At 38.3% G+C, this 13,114-nt stretch overlaps 1 protein-coding gene across 1 annotated transcript in view; it reads right to left on the minus strand.

The window, feature by feature from the left end:
• Positions 1 to 13,114, minus strand: part of LOC113546103 (alpha-2-macroglobulin-like protein 1) — a 29,458-nt gene that overhangs the window by 764 nt on the left and 15,580 nt on the right. Inside the window, exons 21-34 of the mRNA XM_026945825.3 lie at positions 12,752 to 12,873; positions 11,361 to 11,409; positions 10,940 to 11,023; positions 8,502 to 8,678; positions 7,694 to 7,775; positions 6,743 to 6,899; positions 6,311 to 6,385; positions 5,812 to 5,974; positions 5,014 to 5,207; positions 4,261 to 4,476; positions 4,033 to 4,151; positions 1,380 to 1,488; positions 1,109 to 1,174; positions 44 to 149 (exon numbers count right to left, since the gene is read on the minus strand). Coding sequence (XP_026801626.3) covers positions 44 to 149; positions 1,109 to 1,174; positions 1,380 to 1,488; positions 4,033 to 4,151; positions 4,261 to 4,476; positions 5,014 to 5,207; positions 5,812 to 5,974; positions 6,311 to 6,385; positions 6,743 to 6,899; positions 7,694 to 7,775; positions 8,502 to 8,678; positions 10,940 to 11,023; positions 11,361 to 11,409; positions 12,752 to 12,873 — 1,719 coding nt within the window. The remainder of the gene's footprint in view (positions 1 to 43; positions 150 to 1,108; positions 1,175 to 1,379; positions 1,489 to 4,032; positions 4,152 to 4,260; positions 4,477 to 5,013; positions 5,208 to 5,811; positions 5,975 to 6,310; positions 6,386 to 6,742; positions 6,900 to 7,693; positions 7,776 to 8,501; positions 8,679 to 10,939; positions 11,024 to 11,360; positions 11,410 to 12,751; positions 12,874 to 13,114) is intronic.

Below are 13,114 nucleotides of genomic sequence, written 5' to 3' on the forward strand. Positions count from 1 at the left end.
AGAGCTTTTAATGGCTGAGAAAGATTAAGAGAATGATGCATACCGGTCTCATAGTAGTCGTAAACCTTCACAATGGCTGGTTTCAGGTTCTCCACTGCAATGTCCTGCACGATCGTCAGGGTATACACCTTCTCCTTTCCATTTGTCAGCTGAAATAGACAGAGACATTAAACAAAATTAATCCTCCTGTTCTGTTCAGGCCATTTCTTAAAATTTTTATAGCAATGCAGTGGAAGAGTTTATTTTTAAATTCAATATATATATCTTACTTTAATCTGGATATAAAAATCTCAATCCCACTAATGAAATTAAAACTAACGTCATCCTTTCGAAAGATTTTAGTATACTCTGAAGCTGTTGAATTCTTGATTCCATTTGGTCAGAAGGAATAAAACTCTGTATTGGTGTTGCTATAGTAAAATATTAAGTGACAGAGTGGTGTGATGAAGTGGGGTTACTGTTACCAGCCCACTGCTGATTATTTTCCTATAACAGCACATCCCCAAGTGTATATTCCTCTTATACTGTAACAATTTCCAAATACTGTTAAAAAATAAACATTTTTTTAATTAGAGAACATCACATCATACTTTTTATCCATTTATAGTTACATTTAATGCTGTGGAAGAAGTTAGTTCCTGTTTTCACTTATGTTATAGCAGCTATAAACAGCCTCTTTGCAAAAAAAATTGCAGTTTGACATATTACAGAGAAACCACAAAGCCTAAAGGCTTCTGTCCTGAAGAAAAAAACTCTTAAAGTTACAGCTTTACCTCTGACTGTCACAAAGCATTGACACTGGAGACTCCTTCCATAAATGTCTCTTTACAGGAAAAGTCACCATATCAACGATTATAAATTTTTAATCTTGTTTGTTAAAAAATTAATCAACACCTTCTGAACAATCAGAAGAAGTTGACAGAGCTGTGATTGGTTTTCTATAACAGCAGCTCTGACAGTTTTGCAGCTACAAATCACAGGTTTATATTAATGCGCTTGTTCTACAACGTTCAATTTTATTAATACATAAATAGATGATTTTGATGTGAACATGTGTGTTTTGGTAAAGGAACCCTGTGTTTTGGTAAAGCAGCGTGTGTGCTCTTACTCCATTCAGGTAGATAATGACTTCACCATCAGCTTGATCCACACGTTTCACGGCTCCATCAGTCGACTGTAAGAACAAAACCAAACGTGATTACAAACTGATCTAGTAATATGATAATGACTAAAAGTGTTAGATTTGAGGAGTGAAAACTCTTGGATTCCTGTTCTGTCACCTTGGCTGAACAACATTCCCTGATATTCACTGTTCAGTGTACTATAAATATTTAGATCAGTGTTCATGCTTTGCACTCCTAGTTATAGGTCTACATTACGTCTGATTTGCTGTTCACAAGCTTCACAGACGTCTCGTCCACCCTGAATCCAGAAAGAAGCTTGACATTGATGATCACCATGTTGGTCTCCAATCGTTGACCATTATACCTGAAATTAAAAGATCATTAATCACTCACATTTTCTGATTGATTCTTATGTGATAAAAAAGATTTCTTATACAATTAACTTTGTTTTCTAAAAGTAAATTCTACCAGTAAAAAAATGAATCTAACATTATACTCAGATTATGCTTATTATTTAAGAATACATTATTTAACAGTGATGCAGATCCAGTGTTTTAACTGTCAGAAGTCCTTATAAAATATACATATAAATCCTCATATAAAACTGATATCTGAACATTATGTTTACATTTACATTTATGGCATTTGGCATGACAGAAATGCTTTGAAGTCTCCATCAATAAATACATTCTGATACTGGTTCGCTAGATCACAGGCTAAGAATACCATCAATTCAAAAACTCTGTTAGGGAGTAATATAGTAACAAGCACTCAGACAATACAAAGTTTTTTTTGATTGCTAATTTAAGTACTTTAGCTCAGCTGTTCGGACATCTAGGGGAAGTTCATTCCACCACATAGGTGCCAGAACAGAGAAGAGTCTCAATCATGCCTTTCTTGTACCCTGAGAGATGGTGGGACCAGTCGAGCAGTGCTAGAGGAGCGTGATGCTGTGCGGGGTGTGATAAGTGCTTTGAGATAAGTGGGTACTGGTTTGTTTTTGGCTTTGTAGGCAAGCATCAGTGTATTAAATCTGAAGCGGGCAGCTACAGGAAGCCAGTGGAGGGAATGTAGCAATGGGGTGGTGTGGGAGAACTTAGGAAGGTTGAAAGCCAGTCAAGCAGCTGCATTCTGGATCAGTTGCAGAGGACGAATGGCACTCAGAGGCAGACCTGCCAGGAGTGAGTCACAGTAGTCCAGTCTCGAAATGACAACGGACTGAACAAGCACCTGAGTGGCCTGTGTGGATAGAAATGGACAAATCCTTCTGATGTTATAAAGGAGAAATCGACATGATCATGTCTGATTAACAATGTGAGAGGAAAAGGACAGTTGGTTTTCCATGGTTACCCCAAGGTTGCGTGCAGTAACCGAAGGCGAGATCAGAGAGTTGTCCAGGGAGATCGCAAGATCCTGACATGGAGATGAATCATGTGGGATGAACAGCAGTTCAGTTTTGCTGGGATTATGCTTCAGCTGATGAGCTGTCATCCATGATGAGATGTCTAACAGACATGCTGAAATCTGAACAAAAACATGAGTGTCTGGAGCATTGTGGAAGGAAAAGATTGCAGTAAGAGGCAAGATCTCGGTCAAGTTGTGATTTCTTCCACTTTATCTTTGCTGTTCTTAATTCTCTCCGATTGCTGTGTAACACATCCGATAGCCAAGGAACAGGGCAGGAAATCTTCCTGGGTTTAGAAGATAGAAGGCAGAGGAGGTCCATGGATAAGGAAAGTGAGGAGAGGAAAGTGTCTGTGAGTAAAACAAATGGTAGTGAGGAAAAGGGGACCAGGAGGGTGGTGGGTGACGGTGATGAGAAGGTTGATCGGGGAGGTAACTGTAACTACATGGAATTCAAAGGGTGAGATGTTGAGATGAGACAGGGAGAGAGGGGTGAAGCACCATCTCTGAGACAACAGCAGAACTGTACCACCACCCCTGCCAGCTTCTCGTGGAGTGTGAGAGAAAACATAAGCAGAGGATAGGGTAGCCAGTGTAGCTGAGTTCTGTGGAGAGATCCAGGTCTCAGTTAGTGCCAGAAAGACAAGAGAGGAGAGTGGATGAGGTTACTGGTAGTACAGCCTCTGTTTTGTGGATGAGAGCTTCTGGGTCTGTGAAAGGTGACAACAGAGATGGGTTTGATGCACATGTCTGCAGCCTAGTCAGGAGTGGGGTTAGTGAAAATAGGGCTGACAGGGAACTGGGAATACTTAACTGAACAAGAAAAACACTACTAAACTTGGCACTTTCTATCTAAATTTATGCATCGAGCCACTGCAAAATATGCTTCTGACCACTACATACACTGGTGTTTATACAGTGACTCACAGATTTATATTTATCTAATCAATGATTATAGATGATTTCATGAATACACTATCATAAATACTTTGTTTAATTTTTTTGTCCATCTTGTGGTCCTCACTTACATTATAGCAGCTATAAACAGTCGTTCCCTCACCAGCCGCTCTATTTTTCTCTCTCACGAATAAAATGCAGCTTGTCATGTTACAGAGAAATCGTGAAACAAACTCCTCTGTCCTGAAGATGTCGAAAAACTTAGTTACAACTTTATCTCTGACTGTTACAAAGAGACCCTTTCCATAAATGTTAAATAAACATCTCCTTACAGACAAATTCACCAAGATGCTAAGTAACAGCCAATGAATGTATTAGGAAAGATAAAAGTCTTAATTTCTTTGCCTTCTTTCTTTTTTCCTACATGTATGCTAACTTTTGCATTCAAATATATTGTGGCAACAATTTAATAATTGTAATAGACATTATTCACAATAGTAAATAAATAAATATGCATGTATGCATATATGTATGCTTATATTAATTGACATAATTTTCCATTCTTGATTTTTCACTTTGTTGATTTTGGAGTTGCATTAGAGCTCACCTGACAGTAACGGTTACTTCCAGAGATGGATTTGAGACCTTGCAGTTTCCAGATGCTGAGGCTGAGACAGTGAATGAAGATTGGTCAGGAGGAGGAGGGATGTTGTATCGCAAAGTGAACTAGAAGAAAAAAAAATACAGTATTAGCACAACTCATCCTCCTTTCAGTCATATTTAAACCTGAGGAACTGAGGTGAGTGAGTAAAGTGTGAAATGGTGATATACCAACCTGCACGTACACACAGCCTTTCCCTTCTGCTTTGATGTTGTAATCTCCAGTAACCTCCTTCAGCTGTCTCTCCTGATACAGCAGCCTGTTACTCTGAGTGATGGTAAATGTGGTAATCAGCCCTGATGGTGATGTTATAGTAACAGTAACAGCTCCTGCTGGACTGTAGGTGGCGAGACTGTATTTCGCCAGAGCCTGGAGAGCCACGACAGTGTCCTGGATGATGGAAAAGGGTATAAAAAGAACAAAAACATGATCAATGAACAATAATAGCTTTATTTTTAGAATTTATGATAAATATTAATAATTAAAGTACAGTAATAAAAAAGTACTGAGTTTCTTCATTTGTCTACAATTAAAATTAATATAATTAATGGTTTTTATTAAATTTGTTATAATTATATATATTTTTTATTTTTAAATTTGGAAACTTTCATGGCACTGGATTTACACAGAATATAAATATATATGGGGAGGGCTAGACTTTGGGACACACTTGTAGTTTAGCTAATAGAGCAAATTCATAAAGAATATAGTAAAGTAAATAATACAGATGTCCAGTTATTCCTTTCATTTCACTGTTCAATTCGGGTACATTGTAAAAATTTGTTACGTAAGCTATGACATAGCTGTTATTTTTTGAATAGCATTTGTGCAATTAGCAAGTGCTATTTGTGTGTTTTTGTGTAAAAGGTATGAAGTTACAGGGGGAAAGGTGTGCAAACTGTTAAAGTATGTGTTGAAGATTTGTACCTGTGTGGACGCAAAGCCCCCAAAGGCATTTTGCTGCTGAGAAAGCCAGTGGACGATGCTGGAGCTGTAACCCAGCTCAAACCCGGACAGCTGGGGTCCAGACATCAGAGCCAGAAGCACATATGAGGTCATCTCCACCTCCAAAGAGTCCGTCACTGACCCATCATTCACTCTGCTCCAGTGCCTCCCACCCCCTGAGGGAGATATTGGAGAAATACTGAAGCCACTGACTCAAGGTTCTCCAATAAAAAGGTTTGAATGTGTTTGTAGTGTACATTTTCATATGAATGCTTTCTGGTTGGGAGAGATGGCATACTCTCTCTCCTGTCAATCATAGCAACGATAGCTAGTTGTTGGTGCCTGTGAGCTCATGTATGTAGAAGAGGGCAGACAGCACTTTCCTCTGAGTGTGTTATACTGCCCTGTGATGCAGCATGAGCGAGAGTTTGATTAAAAAAAAAAAAAAAGATGCAGTTGGTTGGCTTCACATGTCGGCAGAAGCATGGGTTAGACTTCATTCTCTCTGCTTATTAGATGTCTTATGATAGGAAAGAGCTGGCTGGTGGGTGAGAATTGGCAGGTGACCAAATTGAGAAGAAAACGGGGAGGGGAAGAAATTCCAGTTTAGACACAGATGCAGATATTCAGAGCACTAACCAGATGCAGATAATGTCATTGTGTTACATCATTATTAAATATTGGCCTACACATGTACAGTGACTTGTGTCAGTTGTTGGAGAATGTAGTGTCAGTTTTTTCTGATTGGTGTTCTGATAGACAGATGTAGGAGCATCAAACCTGAGATTATGGCCTTTGCATTCAGAGCTGAGATGAGGGTGTTTCTCATCCCTTGATCTCCAGCTAAAGTGAAGGTGTAGAAAAGGAGAGCGCTGGCGTAGGTGGAGTCAACCTGACTGTATGCATTCCTCAGGCACTCTAGACTCTTGCTCACCACAGGATCCTGCCATATGCACATTGACACGTGTATATCATGATTCATTAATGGGAGATAAATCAATATCTTTGCACCACAAAATTCATGTATAAAAATAAAAATCTAAGTTGTCAATTTCTTTAGGTTTTGTTTACAATAAGACATTCTCAAAGACAAGGAGTTAAATCTGCATTTGTTTTTTCTTAATATAAAGATCAGACATAAAATCATCTGAAATTGACTCAAGGCAGTTTTTTTTTTTTTTTTTTTTTTTTAGCAAATTCCTTAAATAGAAAACCTTTTTTTTCTTTGTTATTTGTTGAAAAACTGATTAATTTACTTAGTTTTAATTAGTTTACTCACTGTAACGGTATAATTGATTTCCAGCATTGCAGCCGTGATGTATGCTGAGAGGGTCACCTCATCATTCACTCCTCCCTGAAAGAGACAGAGACAGAGAGCTGTAACTAATTTATCAGATATCTTCAGAGTAGAGAAGTTTGCGTTTTTGTGGTTTCTTGGTAACATGACAAGCTGTATAAATGGGAGCAATTTGTTTAACAAACATTAAATGTAACTAAAAACAGATATAAAAAAAATAGTGATCTTTAATACACATAGCAATGTAATTGCACATTTCATTGCTATAAGAAGAATAAAACACTCCAGGACGTGCTGTTATAGGAAAATAATCAGCTTTAAGGTTGTAGCAATTACTCCATTTCATCACATCACCTATATTTAATTATTTTCCTCTAACAGTACATGGTATTGGACTCAGACTGGTCTCCTGACCTTCATGTCGGTGTGGAAGAGTTGTCCCACTGAGGCAAAGCATCCGTTAGCCTGCTGCTGTTGGCCAAGCCAGGCCTTCGCCTGATCCACAAACACTTGATCTACAAAGATGTATCGCTTCGCATTCCCGAAAGACTTCATCACGAATGCCGTCAGCCTGAGAACACAAATATAGAAGTAGAAAACATTACAGGACTCTTTTGTGCATCAGGTGTCAACTTAAATGAATTAACTTTATATATTTATATATAGATAACATCAGATTAATTGCATGTAACTGAATGAACATGTAACTAAATGCTAACAATCAGCTGAAAGCAGGTTAGTGTGTGTAAATTGATCCACCAAGAATTTAAATAAGCTATTAATGTAACTGTATTAGCATTTAGCATTTATGGAAGGAGTCTCTAGTCAGCACTTTGTAACAGTCAGACAATATAGCCAATATAACAGTGAGAACAGGATCTTGTTTCGTAGGCTTTCCACAACATTAAATTTAACTGTAAATGGATAAAAAGTATGATGTGTCATTCATATTCATTAATAATTAAAATTGTAATTGTTGGCAAATTAATTGTGGTACAAGAGGTTTAAAATTGTGGTATAATAGGAATAAAACTCTTCAGGGTGGTAAGACTAACTCCTTTTCATCACACCACACTGTCACTGATTATTTTAATGACATGTTATTACTTACATGACCACCAATTTTTAGACTACGTTTTTCCAGGTTGTTAATCTATCACTATGACCTTACTCTGTTCATAATTACATAAAATCTATATATAAATATATTAATATATTAAGCATTATGAGTTTAAAAAAAAAAAAAAAAAAAAAACACCCTGCTTTGAAATTTTAAATGTTAGACATTCAGCAGGTGATACACAAAAAGTGAGTGCTGGTTTATCAAAAAAAAAAAAAGTTACTTGTTTAGTTTCAGTTTTTTACCAGGTGTTGCCTGATGCATCGCTCATCCCAAAAGCACTGTAAGATCCATCTGTGTGTTTGTAGGCCAGCTCTCTCTGATATCCTGTGTAGGAGATGAGACAAACAAAGAGTTGTATAATGTTAATGCAATGCATGTTGTTCCTCTTTCAGCTGCTCCCGTTAGGGGTCACCACAGCGGATCATTGGTCCACATATTTGATTTGGCACAATTTTTACACTGGATGCCCTTCCTGACACAACCCTTCCCAATTTTATCTGGGCTTGGGACTGACATTGAGAGTGCACTGTTGCACACAACCCCAGTGGCTGGGGTTGATTCCCTAGCCAGGAATCAAACCCAGGCGGCAGCGGTGAGAGCACTGTGGCCTAACCACTGGTCCTTCAGGGACCCATGTTAATGCAATGTATGTATATTATTTTATTCAAATTTAGCTATTGCCAATTCCCACCCACTGTCTCAGTCTTAGGAAGGGCTCTGGCTCCCAAATTGAGACTTTAAATCACCATAAAGAGAGAAAGGAAAGAAAAAAAGGTCATTGATTTTCAACCAAGCAATGACTGAGGGCAGCAGATATATAAATTCCAGAGAGAAATTAATGAATTGAGAGAGTTGGATGAACACAAGACTAGTACCATTACAAAAATAAACTATAAAAAATCATTTTTTTTTTTTTTTACTATTTTTATGCATTTCTTTCCACTTAAAAGGTTCAACAAAAGGGGCAGGTAAAAAAAGGGACACTTTAAGGAGAAATAGTAGAGGAGGGGATGTCAAAAAGGTCTCATTTGAAACACTCGGAGTTCTCACCGCTCACAAGGTAGGTCTCAGCTGTGCTCCTGATCTGAGGCGTGAGCTGGTTGGTGCTCTCCAGGTACTGCAGGATGAAGATGTTGGGGGCGAAAAGCAGCATGTTCTGCTCTCCACAGCCGTACGGCATTGCCAGGAGACTCGCCAGGTTCCGTAGAGCTCGGCCCATCAGATCTCCTACAACGAAAACATTAAAGGCAACGTGTAGTGGAAATCACAGTGCATTTTTCTTTCCAAATGCAATTGGATATTTGCTTGTGAATTAATGCATGTCTGGACGATTACCTCTACAACAGTTTCAGGGAAGATTTTAGGTTTAAAACTAGAACCCTTTAAAGGGGGAGAACCATAGCCCTGGAGGTGCTAATTTTCAACCCAGCCACTTCACATTCAGCAGCAAAATGTTCAAGTGCATGTTAGAGGTCCAATTCAGATGCTGCCAAATGAACATAATCTTCAAATAACAGGGATGTTATTTATAGGCTCCCATACCAAAGACCCTTCCAGTCTTGGCTGTGTCTTGATATCCTGTCTATGAAAGCCATAGTGGTTTGCCAAAACATCTTTAGGGCCACCCAAACCTCATCTTTCATGGACTCCCCAAATTCCACTCATGGCCAATTTTTCATTCTCAATTATTAGCATTTCTCTGAAGAACTCCTTCAACTTGACAGCTTCCTCCACCACCATGTCCTTGGGTTACCTAGGCACTATGTCTTTCAGCCATAGCAGTTACTCCCAATCACACCCCTCCAAGTATCACCATCATTTCCGACATAAGCATTGAAGTCCCCCAGGAGCACTGTGGAGTTAGTAGGAAGTACTCTCTAAGCACCTGTGCCACCTTCTCCAAGACGATTTGAAGAATATTCTGAACCGCTATTTGGTTTTATGGAGTAGTTCAGTGTGGGCCCAACTACAGCGTGAAAACCCCCGCTTGCTTATAAATAAATGGGCAAGCAGGGTTTATATAAGAAAGGTGAAGGTTTAGGAAAGGGTTCTGTTGGGTGTGTTCTTATGCACGTTGAAAAAAGGCTTGACCCAGGGATCTCTGTGCCTTACAATCCCTGTGCCATACATGCTACCACTGTGGCACTAGATAACTTGGCTATAGAAAGGGCAGGCATACCTCTGACACAGAGTCCAGAAGAAGGTGGGAAAAAACAAACAAAGGAAACATGGCAAACTCAACTTAACTAAATAGGGACAAATAAAATGCAAAAATGGGAATAGACTCCCAGAACTTAGAGAGATCCTTCTTATCTGTTAATACTCTCTATTTTTTTCAATTGTGTCCTCTATCTTTGTCTTCGGTTCTTTCTCTTTTCCTGACCATGCCTTAAATCTCTCTTGTCCCTTGTTTCCTCCACTTTCTTAATGCTTTTCTTTTCAGTATCTTTTCTAATTCTGATTTTACTTGTTCTCTTCTTCTTCCCTTTAATGCTGACCTCAGGCAAAACCCTGACATACTATACCAGTCACACCTCTACAAAGGTGCAATGAAGGGCTGTGTCAAAGGCTGGCCTTAAGTATCCTGGCTGGCAGGTGCAGGCAATCAAGGTTAATCAGCCTGGAGGATTCTGGGCAGCTGAGCTCTCCTGAATGGCTGTGTTCACTGTGTGCTGCTGCTGCCCTCTGCTGGCTGCCAGTGGTGTAGTTCAGCCTCTTACATTTGGTATTCAGTATTTTCAGTATAATCATTATAATCATTTTCCTTCCTGACACTCTAGAGGCCATCAGCATGGGACTTGTGAGTATACCGGAGCAGGAGAATGACCACCCACGAATCCCCCAATCGTGAACTTTGGCACTGAAGCTCTTATTGTGTGTGGATGTAAGGCTGACTATTTACTGTATCTCACACTCTAATTCAAGCTCATTCCCTGCCAGCAAAATGACATTCCACATTCCCAAATCTAATTTCCATTGCAAGGGTCTAATCTGCATAAAAGTCTAGACTGTCTATCACATGCTCGGCTGCAGACACCACCTCTAGGCATAGCTCCCGGGGTGGGTCCAAGAAACCCTAATCAGGGCAGGACACATACTTTTTTGTACCTTTCATGGGGGTAATTAGGATCTCTCTTTATTAGGGTGGCCATACTAGGAGCATTAAGCTCCTGGTTACATAGCTCTGATTTTGAGTGAAGTACACAAGCCCCTTCACCATGATAAGGTCTCAATCCAAGAAAGGATTTTGATGGAAAATTTAAAAAAAAAAAAAAAAAGAAGAATTTTGAGCTCTAAGTGATTGATGGAGTATCTGACTACAATTTGTTTTTCTTCATTTGTATTTTGAGCTGTTAAATTGAAATCTATTATAATATTCTTCACACATTATTTGTCTCATTTATAAACTTGATTTGATGCCATCTGTTATATTCAAATGCTATTAAGATTGTCCAAACTGTTGAAACAGGAGCAGTTCTTCAACTCACCCAGCACAGAGACTGAGGCCATGGCCGAACCATCCACGAGCACTGCAGGCAGGTTCAGTGAGACCATCTTCTCAGCAACTCGATCTACCAGAAGAAAAGCCAAGGAGAAAACATGTGGTACAAACTGCACAAACCCAGTGTTTAGTCCTTGAACAAGACCCTTAAACTGTCAGCTGTATGTTTGGATCATATCCTGTCAAATATTCTTTGATTAATAAGAAATAAATGTCATGTAACCGTATACAATTAACCACATGCCTCCTCCTGAGCAGTGGTCCCTAATTCCAAATAATCTGAACAATGAAATCATAAACTGTACTGACAATCTAAATGATCAGTGAACAATTATAAAACACAAATGACAATATGAATCAGGTGGTTAAATATTATATATAAGGTGAAGGTATGAAGTGTGTCTGACCTGGACAGAGCAGCTCATTGTAGCTTTTATATTGTTTTGTTCCCTCAGCCTGAAAATGGCAACAGAATAATAATCCAATCACAATTACATTGTCAATCATAGGGCTGCATTCAGAGCAACAACCTAAGTTCAAAAGCTATGTCAATATCTATGCAGGGACGTTCCTTGAGTTGAGAGTTTTCAATAGCATCTAGACCACCAACTTTAAGCACTTGCTTTAAGCTGTAAAAAAAAAAAAAAAATCAAGGATAGAAAATGTGGACTGAAAAAGTGCATCACACTGAACATCTGAACAGAAGTTAAGTCCAAAGTTTAATCTGACGTTGTCACTACATATGCATAACTCAACTCTGAACATGGACCAAAATCACAATTACAGCATCTATCAAGCCAATTATGTCTGACCACACACATCTACTTAAGGGGACATGGTGATGGGAAAAAATATGAGATAGGAGGAAAATTTCTATTTCAATGCTTTTGCATTCGCTTGCAAAACATTTGCGTTCCCCTGAGAAACATTGCGTTTGCTCGCAAAACGTAAAAACAACTTATTTGCATTTGCGAGAAAACGCAAATATCTTCGCGAGAGAACACAATAAACTGCGAGAGAAAGCAAAGTTTCTCAGGTGAACGCAAAAGCGTTGAAATAGAAATTTTCCGTCACCATGTCCCCTTAGCGGCTCCGTATCTACTGCAACAAAATGCATAGTACAAAAAGTAGACTTTTAAAAAAAAATCATTATAATTAAAATGAATACAGATTCCACTGTGTCGTGAATAATCATGAATAGACTGAACAATTATTATATAATTAACCACATTGTGTGTACTTTTATACATTGTATTTAATATTAGTGTTATGCTATACCTGTATATATTTTGTTCAGTATATATTTTTCTACCATGTTTAGTAAAGGTGCCTCAAAAATATTTGCTCTGTAGACAACAGGAATGCAAATATTTAACAGGTGTACATTTGTAAATTAAACGAGCGGTTCTCAGAGCAGGATCTGTGTGACTTTTTTAGAATTTTGTTAAGGTAGTGAAAATCACAATACACCACTATCAAAGTCATATTTATTACTGAGTACTATTGAGTTTGTTGTTTTTGCCTGTTTGACTGGTCATTTGAATTGATTTGGGTTTAATTCAAACTTCAGTAAATATTAACTTGGACCTAATGTGTCCTGTGAATGCAAGTTCTGAAATAAAATGTTTCATAGCTCCAAGAAACAAACGATATTACCGTAAGCATTTAAATAATGAGCTTAATACTTGAATAGTTGGATTATGTTCACAAAATAAATCTGTACTGAGAAATTTATTTTACAGTTCAAGAGGTCCCTGACTGGATTAAATGTTATTAGTAGTAAAAATAATGTAATCACCTGCACTAGCAATGTTTTAATGACCATGTCGACGCGTCCTTTCTGTGGTACAGTAACCGCACTCACACCACACAGAGTCGATGATCGCATGGCCTCCGCTGTCACATTGATGCTCACCTCCCCTATAACACACGCACACACAGTTGAAATCACTAATTAAAGCACCCAGTATTGATAATTGGATAGTTATAACACGTGATGCATCAGTCAGCTCTATAATTAGCACCTTTGGTAAAGGTAAAAAGGTTTTTGAAAAAAGTCTTTGTGGTTAATTAGGTCATGCTGAAAATCTGAGAGAAATCTAACCTTTAATTAACAAAACTCATAGTTTTGTTAATTAAAGGTTGAGTCACAATTATTGGC

Source organism: Pangasianodon hypophthalmus, chromosome 8 (assembly GCF_027358585.1).
Source record: "Pangasianodon hypophthalmus isolate fPanHyp1 chromosome 8, fPanHyp1.pri, whole genome shotgun sequence".
Taxonomy (NCBI): domain Eukaryota; kingdom Metazoa; phylum Chordata; class Actinopteri; order Siluriformes; family Pangasiidae; genus Pangasianodon; species Pangasianodon hypophthalmus.